General features: G+C 47.4%; 2 protein-coding genes across 6 annotated transcripts in view; one reads left to right on the forward strand and one right to left on the reverse strand.

Moving 5' to 3' along the window:
- The window catches only part of ZRANB3 (zinc finger RANBP2-type containing 3), a 112,858-nt gene extending 99,316 nt beyond the window's left edge, over window positions 1–13,542 (reverse strand). The window contains exons 1-3 of one of the 4 annotated variants that reach the window (XM_034786005.1): window positions 13,422–13,542; window positions 5,539–6,170; window positions 4,720–4,878 (exon numbers count right to left, since the gene is read on the reverse strand). In XM_034786005.1, the coding sequence (XP_034641896.1) occupies window positions 4,720–4,878; window positions 5,539–5,672 (293 nt within the window). In that variant the 5' untranslated portion in view covers window positions 5,673–6,170; window positions 13,422–13,542. Of the gene's footprint in view, window positions 1–4,719; window positions 4,879–5,538; window positions 6,171–13,182; window positions 13,352–13,421 lie in introns of those variants that run through there. The other 3 variants (XM_034786006.1, XM_034786007.1, XM_034786008.1) reach the window with 3 other exon arrangements.
- Window positions 13,543–14,674: 1,132 nt separating this feature from the next.
- The window catches only part of R3HDM1 (R3H domain containing 1), a 144,227-nt gene continuing 143,717 nt past the window's right edge, over window positions 14,675–15,184 (forward strand). The window contains exon 1 of one of the 2 annotated variants that reach the window (XM_034785070.1): window positions 14,675–14,824. The gene's annotated coding sequence lies outside the window, so the exon portion shown is untranslated. The remainder of the gene's footprint in view (window positions 14,825–15,184) is intronic. The other variant, XM_034785071.1, reaches the window with a different exon arrangement.

Genomic DNA, 15,184 nt, shown 5'->3' on the forward strand with positions numbered 1-15,184 from the left:
TCACCAGGCTAAAATGGTCTGCAATTTTTAAACATCTGTTATTTGTAAATTTCAGCTTACCATTATGTTTGCTCGCTTTACACTCTGATGTTTCATCTGTGTCCATGGAGCATCTGGGAACTGTTGCTCTGAGACTATACTGAGGCTGAGTTTCACAAAATATCTCTTTTGGACCTTGAGATTCCAAAGGCACTTTTTCTGATGCTATACTTTTTTTGAAGCACTGAGCCATTGATATATTGTCTGTCTTCAGACCCCTTCACCTCAGCAGTCCAGCAGCAGCCTGCGTTTCACACTGTTATGGAGTAGTCAAAGAATAAGCATGTCCATGATGACCTTACAGTGGACATCTTGGACATGGCCAACAAGTAGCTACCAAAGGGAGAAGGATTCACAGCAAGTGGAAAGGCACAGAGGCTGCACAATATGATGAAAGACTTGCTGTGCAGACTATGAAGCAGGGAAATTACTTGCAGGGGGAAGACAGAGTGCAGCAAAAAGACCTGATTGAGAGGCTGCTTACATTAATGGCAACAAGAGGCTAGGCTCCTGCTCCATATGAACTACATCCTGAGTCCCCTCTACAGTACCATCTCTTGCAGACCAGGAACGCATTGGACAAGATCATGATTGGATGACCTACGCAACCAGGAGTGAATGCTAGTTGGACAGGGCAAGTGTACCTCCTGCAGTTCTCCACCGCAGCAGCACCAAGTGCATGCAAAATACATTGTAGAGAAGGAAAGATAACGGGAGGAGGGGGGGCAGGAGACATGCAGAAGTAGGGGTATTATTTGTTTTCACTGGTTTAACTGTTTTGTATTATTCAATGTTTGTTATGCACTTTATTTTATTATTGGTTTTGGTGTTTTCATGACTGCTGGCCTCCCTGTCAATTCTTTAATACTGTTTTTTGTAAAACAGACATGTAACAAATAAAGGATTTTGTTTCATTAGGAACATTTATTACAATCACTGCTTCACATCATGTGTGTGTATCGCAAAGAATAATGATGGACATGAGAAGGCATACTTGGGAAGTTGCATTCAAACAATTTTTCAATACACCTTTTGAGATGAATCCATAATGAAAATCCAGTTCACAACACACAAACCCCCATTTCTCTCCACTGCATAGGCAGTCATTTCATTCATAAGTAAAAATTCATGATAATCACATCCCCATCCCACTCAGAGTATACAGCAATAGTACATCATTTACTATTGACAATGCTGTACAAATACATTCATAAACATACTTTTCTCCCTCTTCCATTGGTCCATGCTAGTCCATAATGTGGGCACACAAAGAATCCCTGATTTCTGTTGCACATGGTGCATCCTGCTCCATTTGTGACATGTGTACTTTCTGCCTGACTGAACCAGTTCAGCAAACCACTGCTGTCATAGGTCCACTCAAATGCAAATGACTCTTCTTCGGCTTTACAAAGATTGTGAAGAGCACAGCTAGCCACAATAACGTGGACAGCATTGATGACATGGGAATCCAAATGTTTCTGTGAGCCACGCCAGAATGGATTTTAATTTGCTAAATGCACAGCCACCATTCTATACCTACTGAGGGTATAGTTAAACTGTCTTTTGCCAGGGCCTCTGAGATCAGGATATGGTTTCATAAGCCAAGGCAAAAGGGATTGTGTGTGGTCTCCTAGAGTAACATTTATGACAGTGTCATTTGATGGGACAAGCATCCTGGCCTGTCCATGAAGGCAGACTTCTGATCAGTGGAAAACACTGGCATTGTGAACTTTTCCAGTGCAGCACATGTTGGTGTCCATAAATCGGCCTCTGTGGCTGACCAGAGACTGCATAACAATGGAGTAGTACCCTTTGCAGTCTAGGTACTTATGAGCTTCTTGAGAAGGGCCAGCTAAGGGAACAGGAGTCCAATCAATGGCCCCGGCACAGTTGTGAAACCCCATTCTTTCAAAACTGGCAATTACTTCAAGGACATTGTTTATGCCTATCACCTTTTTGAGTAAATCACACTACTGATCACCTCAAACTTCCGCAGCCACAGCCCCCGGAGTTGGCTTGCCAACATCAAACTGGTTGGCAATGGGCCTTAGTAGTCAGGAGTAGCCAGCTTCTAGATGGTCATAGCAACCCACTCTGGACCAGCCTGGCCACCCACGTGCATATGTCCTGACGCTGCAGGATCAGAACAAGCTACTCACAAATCTCCAGAAAAATGGCTTTGTTCATGCGAAAGTTTTGGACCCACTGCTGCTCCTACCACATCCAGATGCCTATGTGATTCCACCAGTCTGTGATTGTGGTCCTGCTCCAAAAGTGCCGGTCTACACAAGGCCCATTAGCGGCTATACAGACAGTATACAGACAGAGCAGCATTATCCAGTTGGAGTCTGCTATGTCTGTATTGTTCTCCTCCTCCAGGCGCTTTTGATAGGTCAGAAAAGGCCACCGAAATATTCAGCAGCATCTCATGGATGCTCTGCCCGTTTCCAGGCATGGGAATGAAGCCTAAGCAGGGCAAATTCTTCAACAGTGACTTCTCCATGTTGCTGGCTCTGGCTGCCAGGAGCATGCAGACCCAAAATACAGCTTGGAAGGATGAGGCAACTTCCAGTAAAGTGCCAGGGGATGCACAGTCAAGTTTTCCCACAGTGCACCACAAACAAAAGGGCTAGAGAGGCTGCAGCTGGGAAGAGCTGTAGGAAGCCTAAGATAGGTTGGTTTGACTTGAATCTGTGTAGTGCAATGTGGACATGTGAGCAAGGGTCAGAGACCCAGGTCCAGAAATTTCAAACCTAGGGTCAATATTCAGTGTGAACGTTCAAGCCTGGTCATAGAAACACTGAGCCTGAGCATTTGAGTCCCAAAGACCCAGGCTTACATTGCAATGTACCCTTACCCCAAGTGGCTTGCCTAAGGAAGGACACAGGAAGTCTGTGGTAGAGCAGAGAACTGTACCTGGATCTCTCAAGTACCAGGCTAGCACCCTAACTACTGGGCTGTCCTTCCTCCTTGCTTATTGCCCCAAATCTATTTGGCCAGATGCACAGTATTAAGATGAAGAATTTCTGAGGGAGCTTGACCCAAGCACAGGTTCTATGTCACGGTAAACTTTGAGGACAAAGACTAAAAATGGAAAACCGGAGAGAGATTAGGGGAGAAAGCACACACTTTTCCTTCCACAAAAAAATAAATGGTTTCTAAGCACCCCTTAGAACTTAAGGCACTTCTGTGTTTGTGCTGTTCTGTTTAAGGTTTAAAGCGAGATTGAAGAGTAAAATAGCCCCTCAGTAATATTTTTTAACAAAACATGCTGCAACGCTAAGTTTGGAATATTACTTTGTTTCACTGAAAAAAAAAATATGTACACACACACACACACATACACACACACACACCACCACCACTTCTGTGAGCACTGAAATTCTTGGTATCCCTGTGCCTGCCATGTTAATTGAGGGTATGTGGGACAGAACATCTCACAAAAATATCCAGTGATCTTCCAAGCTGTCAGCTTTCATTTTTCTTCTGTACTGTAAGTCATCATAGCAAATAGGATGGGATATTTTTCTACTAATTCTTTCCACAAACGTACTTGTTACACTGACACGTTATATACATAGCATATGGATATCTGTGGCAATAAGAAGCACTTAATAGCTCTAACGGTCATATTACATTGTAGTCAGTCCTGACTCAGAGTTTACTTCTAGACAAAATTCGAAGTGATCTTTTTAAACTATATAGCCTTATATAGCTTTGGCCCCAACTACCTCAGTAACACCTCCCTCACAATGGATTATCATGGACATGATTCAAGATCTGAATAAAATGGCAGCAATCTCCTAGACTCCACCATCAACCTATCCTGAGGTATCCTTTTGAAGTAGATTGCACAGATCTTCATAATATGAACAGTCTTCTTTAATGCATGCTTTGATCAGCAGTACAGCATTATCAATTATTTGACTCTTAAATTACCATAATTATGCTTCAGAGTTAACACTCCATGGAAATAAAGGGGAGCAGTGCAAGCTGCTCAGAACCATTGTTGTAGCCCATCTGCAAATTCAGCCAGTCTTTCCTTCACCAATTTACAATATCTTAAAGGTTAATTTTACAAAAATATAGGTATAGGCAAAGTCTTAATTCCTCACTTCCTCCCCACATACAAGAATTTAGATTGTAGCATAGGATAGTAGACATAACAGAAAAGTACCAATTCATAAGTCACCACAAACCTGCTTAAACCAACCCCAAATGAATGCAGCTGAAATGCTCACACATTTGTTAGTAGCCCTTATTCAACAAAATCTCTCTATCTTTCAACTGTCCAAGCTGTTTTTCTCTTGAATGCTCTCAGCTATGCCCGTAACCCTTCCCCTCCCCCCAAAAAAACAACTATAGAAACGAGTAAATGGTCAGTTTTGAAGAACCCAGTAGAAGTATAAAACAAACTTTCTGTCCTTACTGATTTTTACCTTCATATAGACACTGGTTTGGTATTCAGGGTTGCTCAAGAATACAGCATTATTAGAATCTACTTACTCTTTAAGAAAATTAAAATTTGTTTTTAAGCCATATAGAATATATTCAATAAGGCAAGTTATGTTTTAGAAACTTAACTGTCACTTGTTTTTGTAAGGCTTTTGTAATTGTTCCAGAAACAGACTTCTAAAACAGAATTACTACTTTCAGCATACCATGATATAAGCACTTTACCTGCCGCTTCTCTGAAGTGCGAACAAGATGCCTTTCTTCTGAAAAGGAAGCAATCTTTCCCTTAGTTTTTCAGGTAAGAAGGATAGCTTAGTATCAGCATCTTCAGAACAAGAAGTTCCAACTGTAGAAGTTTCTTGGACTGTGTTTGACATGTTGAACCTGCAAGAAACAAACAAGAGGCTAGGAATTGGGTACTGAATACTCTTAATACAATACATGTTATAGCTATATGTAGCAATAAGTAAAAGTCTTATCATGAAATGATTAATTGCTAAATGATATAGATGTTGATTTGTACTATTTTCTCAACAGATGTTAGTTTAGACAATTAACTCTTGGTTTGCAGTTCAAGATTTCTTATCATTTAACTAAGGAAGCTGGCTTATAACTTGTTGAATGAACACCTTTATATTTTTATTTGTCAGATGCATTTAGTTACCCTTTGCCTGTGACTTAAACGCGATAAGACTAAACACAAAAATCAAGGATTAACAAAAAGTTTAAATTGAAACAAAGGGCACATATGCCCAAATTGGAGGTAAATTTTTTAGGAATATAAGATCAGCTCAGCTCTAATTTACCTAACCCAGACAGTCCCCCCACTCTTCATAGAATTCACATGATAACTCAAAGAAAACAAACAAACAATGAACCCTAAGACTAAATGAAAACATCTCTTATGCTTTGTATCACAGACTAACAGCTTAAGAATTTCACAGATGTACAAATAGATGAGTTTACAGGCAAAATATACAACTTTAAATAAGAAATAAAAATCACAACCATCTACAACAGAGGACAGAAAGAATGGTTACTTACCCTACAGTAAACATGGGTTTCTGAAATGTTTTAGTCAGCATGGGTCCCACTCTCTGTGTGCATGAAATCAGATTCTTCTGAATAGCAACATCTGTCAGGGACGCACATGCACCCTGTGCCCCGGGCGAGGGCATGAAGGAGAGTTACAGCCATCCTGACCTTTACTTCCCTCACAATTCAAAGCCCATGATAACAGAGGACTCTGAAAAGTGGGGATGGAGTACAGGTCATGGGATCCACAGACAATATCTCAAAGAACCACAGTTAACCACTGTCTTCAAGCCTGTATCAGTGATGCTCCCACAGCTGGTGACGGACAATTAGTATCCCCTCCAAATGGTATGAGGCGGAGTCTCAGCTACATCAGTGGAAGAGATATTGCAGTGCACCTCTTCCAAACTTGGCACCTGACCTGGTGGATAAGCCCAAGGCATAATATTTATGCCAGGTTGCCACCTTGTAGATCTTGGAAACTGGAACATTTCTGAAGAAGACATAGGATGTTGCTTGTGTTCTGATGTGCAGCGATATTCAGTGGGAGAGGCACACCAGCCAACAGTAATAAAGTGAGATACACTGTATTATCCATTTCAATATCTTCCAAGACGAGATGGCCTGACCTTAGGACTCGCCTAAGAACGAAGCAGGAAACTGTGTGAATAGTTTGGTTCTGTCAACATCATAAAAGCAAGGTCCCCAAGATCATCTAGTGTGAAATTGCTTCTCTCTTGGTATTGTGTGTGGTTTAGGAAAGAAGACAGGTAGATTGATTCAGAAGTAACACTGGAGATGAATTTCAGGTAAGGATTCTTATCCTTATAGAATGTTGTGCGGGGAGGTTCAGCTGTAAGTTCACCTGAAGCTCACTCACTTTTCTGTCTAAAACAGAGGTGGGCAAACTACGGCCCACGGGACTGTCCTGCCCGACCCTTGAGCTCCTGACCGGGGAGGCTAGCCTTCTGCTGCCCCCCTTTCCCCGCAGCCTCAGGTCGCTGTGCCGCCAGCGCTCTGGGTGGTGGGGCTGTGAGAGCGGCCGACCTGCCCCGGTGCTCTAGACTGCAAGGTGGCATGGCTGGCTCTGGCCGGGCGGTGCAGCTGCAAGTCCTGGTGCTCTGAGCGGCATGGTAAGGGGGTGAAGGGGTTGGATAAGGGGCAGGGAGTCCCAGGGGCAGTCAGAGGACAGGGGGCGGTTGGACAGGTGTGGGAGTCCCAGGGGGCCTGTCAGGGTGTGGGGGTGTGGATAGGGGTCGGGCAGTCAGGGGACAGTGAGGGGGGGGGGGGGGAGGGGGGGGGGGGACCGGGGGGGGGGGGTTGGGGTAGAGGGTCCCAGGAAGGGGCAGTCAGGGGACAAGGAGCAGAAAAAACTGAACACAACTACACCAGGATGACAAGCCAAGATTGCTGTGAGGCAGACCCTGAAATCAAGCTGAAAAGGCTAGCCTTTTGTTCAATAAATATTTGAGGATCTTTGGTATTGATATCTGCTCTGGGTCTAGTTTTCTTTCTAGTTGAAGTTTTCCTGACCTAACAGTCTCTATCCGTGGTGCTTAACCAGCCAACAGCCACAATATCAGCTGCAATGACTTCAGGTCTGGATGCAGTATCTGGCCATGGTGCTGCAAGACCATATTGCTCAGATCTGAGAGCAGGATAAATAGTTCAAAGGATGTGCAGGAGGTCTGTCTCACAAAATTGCCATGGCCTGTAGGAAGCAATGAGAATGATCTTGGCTCTATCTCACTTGATCTTGGAAATCACCCTGAGGATCAGGGAAATTGGTCAAAAAGCACACAAGAAGCCTTACAACCACTGCAGAAGGAAAATAAATGGTAGTAACCCTGGACTCCTGTAGTAGAAGGGTCATAGGATTCTGGCACTTGGCATTGACAATAGTGGCAAAAAGGTCTATTATCAGAATCCTCCTGCAAAGTAATATCTACTCTACTATGGATCTCTGCAGCAATCACTTGTGATTGGCAACCAGTTACCTGCTCTGGAAGTCCACCAAATTGTTACTGACCCCTCAGAGTAGAACGACATCGGAGTATCCCATGTCAGAGGCACCATGTCCAGAGCTCAATAGTGTCCAGGTAGAGGGGACACTAACATACACCTCCTTGCTTGTTTATGTAGTGCATTCTGGACATGTTGTCCACTGGGATCTGCACTGTGTAGTTTTGGAGAACCATTAGAAAGGTCATGCAGGCTTCCAGGACGTTGATGTGGAGTTTCATGTCTGCTGGGGACCAAGTCATTTGCATCTTTATGTGGTTCAAGTGGGCTCGACCACCTGTCCTTGAAACATCCATGATTAAACTAATTGGTTAAAGTAACTGGATAAAGGGGTAGGAACAATATCCCACCAGATACGTTCTTGGGTTCCCACCACCATCTCTGTTCTGACAGCACATGAAATAGGACTACCACTGTTATTTGTTCTGCGAACAGACAGATCTGAGCTGGAATTGCAGGGGCTGCAAGTTAAGTCTGGCAAGCAGAATCTCGTACGTACATGCTGACATTTTGCCTAACAGTCCCAGGCACATCCATACCATTGTACTTGAGTTTGACTGTATCCCAAGTTCTATCAACTGTATCAAGAATCTGTCCTCAGGAACATAGACTTGCACACACTTGGAATCAAAGCTCCTATGAACTTTCATCTGTGATGGGATAAGACACAATTTTTCTTAAATCACCAGAAGGGCCATATGACAACAGGAAGAGGGCATATTCCAGGCTTGACGCCATTTCTTACTGGGATCACCCATTGATCAGCCAGTCATTAGCGGGTAGACACAGATGCCTCTCAATCCGGGATTAGCATCCCATAGAGACTTTTAATGCCATGGAGAGTCCAAATGACATTACCTTATATTGGCAGCAATTGGGCCCCAACATGAATTTTAAATACTTTCTGTGGACCGTGTAAAGACCATGCAGAAGTACGTGTCCTGAAATTCAAGAACTATAAAACAATGTTGAGCCTCTGGAGATACAATGGAGGCAAGCATTACCATCTTAAATCTGAGGCAGCATATGTATTTATTCAGTCTCCTCGGTCTGGAATAAGACCAAGATATTCCCCCTTTCTTCTCTGTGATAAGGAAATATCTGGGTAGAAAGATCTGGATTACAAGTACCTCCCCTATGGTTCCCAGACAAAACAACGAGGCCAATTCTGTTTGTGACAGATTCTTGTGAGAAGAGTCCCTGAATAATGATGGGAAAGGGGGATGGTCAGGGGCAAGGAGTGGAAATTATTAAATAGAGAAGCCATGAGCAATAACATTTAATGACCATTTGTCAACTTCAGTAGCCAACCAGCTCCAATGGAAAGGAGAAAGGCAGTTCCCAAAAGCAGTGACTGAGTGTGGATTGGATCCAGAGACCCTTGACATTTCCAAACGTGCTGCCTCAGAGAGGGTGCCAGACACATGACTGTAGTAGCAAAAAAAACGGGCATCCCCTAGAGTATCTGACCCTTTTCCTCTGTGGTTTCAGGCTGTCGACCCTAAGAGTGGAACAGTATTCTCTGCCCCTGCTTGGTGCTGTTCCTTGTATGGTTTCTGGTAATGTTGTAAATGTTGTGTAAAAAGTTAACCATTTAAATGATTAAAATTATATCGTTTAACTGGTTAACTGAGGTTGCACTTCATTTCTCTTCGCCATCTGTAAAATTCATGTGATACTCACCTTCATCAAGCACTTTCAGATCCTCTGATAAGAGCAGTGTATGATGATCAGGGAGAGAATTTTCAAATTTTTGGAACATTTCTCTAATTTCTCATTTGCTGAATAAGACCAAGGGAGAATTCAGAGGCCTTCTGACTCACTGAGCTCTGACACATGAGCAATGGAGAAACTCCGTAATTGCTAGGGAAGGCATAAGTGGGGATCACTGATACATAGATATAAAAATTACATTATTTGGAACCATGAGGTTGTACTCTCTACTAGCCTATTAAGAGAGCAGTCTAACAATATTTACCCTCATCCTCCTTTCCTAAGGAATGTTTTATTCTCTTGTTATATCTTATTTTAAATTAGGCAGCAAGCTTTCAAGACAGGGACCTTGTTTTACTATGTGTTTATTATAGCACCTACCACCATGAGATCCTGATCCCGATTGTGGCCTTTTGGTGCTACCTTAAGCACAAACAAGAAAATACTTTCGCTAAAGCTCTTGTTGACATCTATGGTAAAATTTGTAAGTATTTTCTTAAAGAAACACTCAACTTAAGATGTAGTTTTAAGGAGTTAATTAAAAGTAGTTTCAGAGACCACTTTTTCTTTCTTAGAAATTTGCATTTGTAATCCTGTTCTTCTCTTAGCCTGTATATTGATTTATTATTAGTTTTATTGATTGTATAGACATTCTTTATAAGCATTTATTTAAAAAAATCCTTCCTCTTATTCCCAGATCTTTGACACTATTTCTGAATTAAGCAATGACGATGAAAAGCCCACATTCTGCAAATCTGAGTTTATACTGCATTATTTCACAGCATCCAAAATTGTGCCAAGCACTTCACAGATGAGAGACAATCTCTCTGCCCCTTAAAACTTATGTAAGACAACAACTTGGATAGCTACTTAGCATATCTATCCTTGTAATGTTTTTGCCCACTGGCAAAATTACTTTTTCCTAATTTTTTACATTATTACTTTTCCCTTATTATGGGAGGGAGTGCAGACAGCGCATTGGACTGGGATACAAGAAATCTGGGTTCTATTCTCAGCAGTGCCAGTGTCCAGGTCAGCCACCTTAGACAAGTCACTTCACCACTCTGTGCTTCAGTTTCCCCATCAGTAAAATGTGGATACTTCATTGTAAAGTGAAATCTACTGAAGAAAAGTGCTATGAGAGTAGCTAAGATCAAAGTGTTAGTAGTCTATTGGCCTATCAAAGGCCATGATCAAGTGTCTTGATGTTTTTGGTCTTTTGGCCTCGAGATGAAAACCTTGTCTGTCTCTTAGACCATGAAGTAAAAATATTATCTAAGTTATATCTGTTCTTATCTCCTAGACTAGCGTTTCCCAAATGTGGCCACCAGGGGCTTTTTGTGCAGCCACAGGCCTCCAGGGCGGTGATTGGAGGGAGGGAGGGGGGCAAACCCTCTCTCCCTCCCTGTTGCTCCTGAGTGTGCCACCCTGCACTGCCTCTGGAGACAGGAGGGGCACAATGCTGAAGGAGCAAGGTGAGTTCTTGACCTGCAGGGTGGGGGGAGTGGGACTCAGTCTTCAGTCCTGGGGTGGTTGGGCAGCAAGCTCAGGTGGTGGGACTTAGGGAGCCTGGCTGCATGGACCAGGGCTCCAACCATGGTGCTTTGGCACCAACACTTGGCTCCAGCTGCGGTGTTTCAAGCAGACACCCCCAGCTCTGGCCACATGGCCCTGGCCACACAGCTTCAGGCTACAACCACCAGTTGTGCGCGGTGGACTCTGATCCCTGGCTCTGGCTGTGTAGCACCACCCCTGGTGGCAGCTGCTGACGCCCAGCCGCTCGCTCCAACCCCTAGCCACTGATCCCAGGTGCTAGCCCTGGATGCTGACCTCCAGCCCCGGCTGCCGGTGGCAGGCGCTGATTCCCAGCCCTGACCGCTGACCACGGCTACCAATCCCTGGCCCTGGCCGTTTGGCAGGCGCCAGACCCAGGTGTAGATCCTTGATGCCGACTGCACGGCAGTGGGTGCAGATCCCTGGCGGTGGGCGCCGAACCCGAGCTGCGTGGTGGCGGGCTCCAACCCCCGGCTCTGGACACTGACTGCGGACACTGGCCACGTGGCAGCAGCTGGCCCCAGGCACTGATCCCCAGCCCTGGCCTTTGGCCACAGCCGCCGACTCCTGACTCCGTCCGTTTGGCAGCGGGTGTGGAAGCTAGGCTCTAGCGGGTGCCAGACCCAGGTGCAGATCCCTGTTCCCAGCCACGTGGCAGTGGGTGTATATCCCTGGCGGTAGGCTCCGAACCTCGGCGCTGGACGTGGACGGGCCCCAAACCCTGGTGCTGGATGCCAACCCTAGGCACTGGCCATATGGCAGGGGCTGCTGGCCCCAGGCGCTGATCCCCAGCCCTGACCATGCAGCAGCAGATGCCGACCCCAGTGGGTGTTGGCCCCAGGCAGTGACCCCTGGCCCTGGTTGTGCAGTGACAGATGCTGGCCCTAGGCTCTAGCTGCGCGGCAGTGGGCTCTCGCCCTGGGTGCCTCCCCCCAGCTCCAGTCGCACCCCCTCACCCCTGTCCTCCGCTGCCTCCCTCAGCCCAGCATCCATCCCCCCGGTCCCTGCTACCTTCCACCCCGATCCTCCCATCCAGGGCTTAATTTGTCCTGGGACTTGCTGAGAAACATGCATGCATCACTTTTAACAGCAGATTAACTAGCTACCTGGGAGACTGTAAAATGTGATACTTGTATGTTCGTTAATATCACGTATCACTTTTCACAGCCTTCTAGGTAGCTATTAAGTGTCCTGTGAAAAGTGATATTAACAAACATACAAATATAACTTTTTACAGCATTATTTTTATTATTGAGTCTGCAAAAAAAATAAACCTACATAAATAAATTACAACAATTTGGATGTGTATGTGCATATTTATTTATTTTTTCTAACATTAATAAAGTATTTTAGGAAAAAGTGTCAGTGCAGCCATCAGCAAGGGTTGGTGTCCACACTTTGAGGCCACCAGAAAAATTGTGGTGAGAACCCCAGTCCTAGACCATTCAACTGTTTCCTGCACAGCTGTGAAGTTTAACTTCTCTCTACATTTTGCAGGGCTTCTCATTTGGAGTAGGGCTCTATAGTCAGATGCTTGCCATCCCAAATCATTTTGGGGATAGAACTAACAAATACATTTCAACATCATTAAAATTCTGTTTTAACATATCTGACGTTCATTAGTCTTGTAGTCAAGTTGCTAAAAGTGAATCCCATTGTTAAATTTGAAAAGCAGTAATCTCAGAACATGGAATAATCATTTCCAGTGTGGATATTAATTACTTTGAGTTGCTAGATTCCTAGACTGCTAGGTTTCTGTGACATGAGACATTTGCAATGTTTTCTAAAGGGTCACTAGCCATTGGGTGGTCATGGATCTACATCCTCAGATGAACACACAAGAGAAACGGAGGTCTCAGATGTGGTTCTGAGACGAGGATTTTCCTCGAGTCAAGAACAAGTCGATCTAGCCTCAAGTCCCTAGATGAACTCCCACACAGCACAATCTCAGCCACCACAGTAAGCAAACAGCTTAATAATGTACAACTTCCACCCTAGGACGCAATCTGGGAAGCCACCGCGAGCATCAACATTAAGGGGCACATGCCATCATTAAGGGGGGGAGGGAGCCAGACAGTGGTATGTGGCGTTAGACAGGACTAACACCCAGCTGCTGAAGCCCCAGTGAACACGGCCTGCCACACACCGCAGCCCTGACCCTAGGGCGCGCTAGTCCACAGCCCGACCGCCCAGGGGCGGGGAGAAGGAAATAATCGCGGCTCTCCACCATGCAAGGCGCCGCCAGCCCCCCAATCCGTAGGGGACTAGGAAGGACCAGACCCTTTGGCTAAATTTGCCTGGCCACCCTTTATCCCGCGTAAAAGACGAGAGCAGCCTCGCCTCCGCCGACTAACTCACACCTACCACTACTGCCGCTGCAGCCGCCACCACACTTCCCCAGAGCGACGCGGGTTTCGCGCGGACTCGGGCTCGCTCAGCCCCGGAAGTGACCTCTTGCGGGGGCGGGAACCGCCATGGTCCCAAACACCCCCCCCCCTCCGCAGGGGAAAAAATCCCCCGCCAATAAGTGGCCGCGGGTGCGCGAGCGGCGCTTCCGGGGGCATAGGAGGGGAGTAGTTGAGATGCGGGAGGGTTGTTCCTACCCCGAGTGTCACCCCGCACCGGTCCAACCGACTCACTCATCCCTTCCCGCTGGTGGGGGAGGGCGGGTTTGTGATCCCGTGTCCTGACTCGCCTCCTCCACTTTGTCCCGGGGGTGCGCGGGAATATGACGGGGAGGGGCAACGCCGCGACAGTGAGCTTCGGGGAAGGGAGGCGGGGCGACAGCACGAATGGGAAGGCTGTGGGAGCTACGGAGCGGGGAGGGGTGAAGCTATGGGAGCTATGCGGGGGCGCTACACGGGGAGTGGGAGTAATGTAGGGGGCGTTACACGGGGTGTGTGGGAGCTATGGGGGGGGCGCTACACGGGGGGTGGGAGCTATGCAGGGGGTGTGGGGGAGCTATGTTGAGGTGTGGGGCTGTCTGAATGGGAAGGCTCTATAGGGGGTGACTGTTGGCGAGTAGGACGAGGTGTGGGAAGGACTCCAGCGATTCTGGGGAGAGAGAGAGGCATTGCAGTTACTAGGAGATGGGGAAGGGAGAGCGGTGTTGACGGGGTGTATGGTGCTGACTGACAGTGCGACGAGCCCAGAGAGCAATGGGTGGGGCTGCAGAGTGCTGTGGACTGTATGGCAGTCGGCGGCAGAACTCCTTTACTCCTATAAATAAGCGAGATGGCGGGTGAGGGTAGGAAGAATGACGGAGGCCGGTGCTCTCCGACTGGCCCGTTGCTAAACAGGCTCCTGGGGGCAAGCAATGAGCATGCTAATACAAGAGACTACAATTCCCAGGATGCCTTGCGCTGGCGAACACGGGCTGCGCTGTACTTTAGGGAAACGGTCGGTCCTGTTTTCGGAGGCTTGGGCGGATGGGGAGACGCTCGCTGCTGATGCTACGGGAGGGGGCTCCCAGCGAGCTGGTCCTTCTAGTTGGGCACAGCACCAGAGCTCGCGAGGAAGGGGGTTATAATATCACTACGGGAACAAGTACCGACTTGATTGTCATTAGACATGAAAACCGTCTGTCAGCGCAACGCCGCGATTCCACTGGTCGTTGGTGGACCATGGAGGCGGGTCTCTGTGAGCCGGTCCACCGACTTCCTATTGGTAATTAGGGCCGTCATTCAGTAAAACCATCCGTTACGATTGGCCAGAGACCCCTCAGTGGGCGAGTTCATGCGCAAGTGGTATGTGCACCACAGCGGCAGCTCTGGGGGCGGAGGCTGGACTGTAAATGGCCAAGGCTGACGTCGGTCAGCGGGATTGTGCGTTGCCGTTCGCAGGCACTGGCAGGGGGCGGGTCTCTGTCCCTGCCGCGGCAGTAGGAGGAACCGGAGCCGCTGTCGGGGGCTGGTGATGGGGTCAGTTCTCCCTCGTGTGTGAATCTCCGTCACCGAGGCGGCCCCGTCGCCGCCCTTATCCGCCCGGCTGTGTTAGCGCCAAAGCGGTAAGGAGCGCACCTTCCTTTATAGCCATCGCCCGCCGCCCTGCGAAGGCGAGGGGAGCTTGTTCCAGGGCCCCCGCACCGCGTGAGGGGTTGCCCGGCCCCAAGGGCTGCTGGAGTACTGCACTCGTGTGGGGGAGTGGTTGGTCCCTGGGCGCAGCTGCACCCTGGAGGGGGGCCCGGCACTGCGGGCAGCTGCTCGGGGGGCACTGGTGTGAGGGTCCTGGGGGCAACTGCTCTGGAGGGGGCCGGCACTGGGGTGAGGGTCCTGGGGGCAGCTGCTGGGGGGAAGCACATTGGGGTGAGGGTCCTGGGGGCAACTGCTCCGGGAGGTGGTCTGCGGTGGGGTGGGGGCCCTGGGGG

The sequence above is a fragment of the Trachemys scripta genome, chromosome 11 (genome assembly GCF_013100865.1).
Source record: "Trachemys scripta elegans isolate TJP31775 chromosome 11, CAS_Tse_1.0, whole genome shotgun sequence".
Lineage (NCBI taxonomy): Eukaryota > Metazoa > Chordata > Testudines > Emydidae > Trachemys > Trachemys scripta.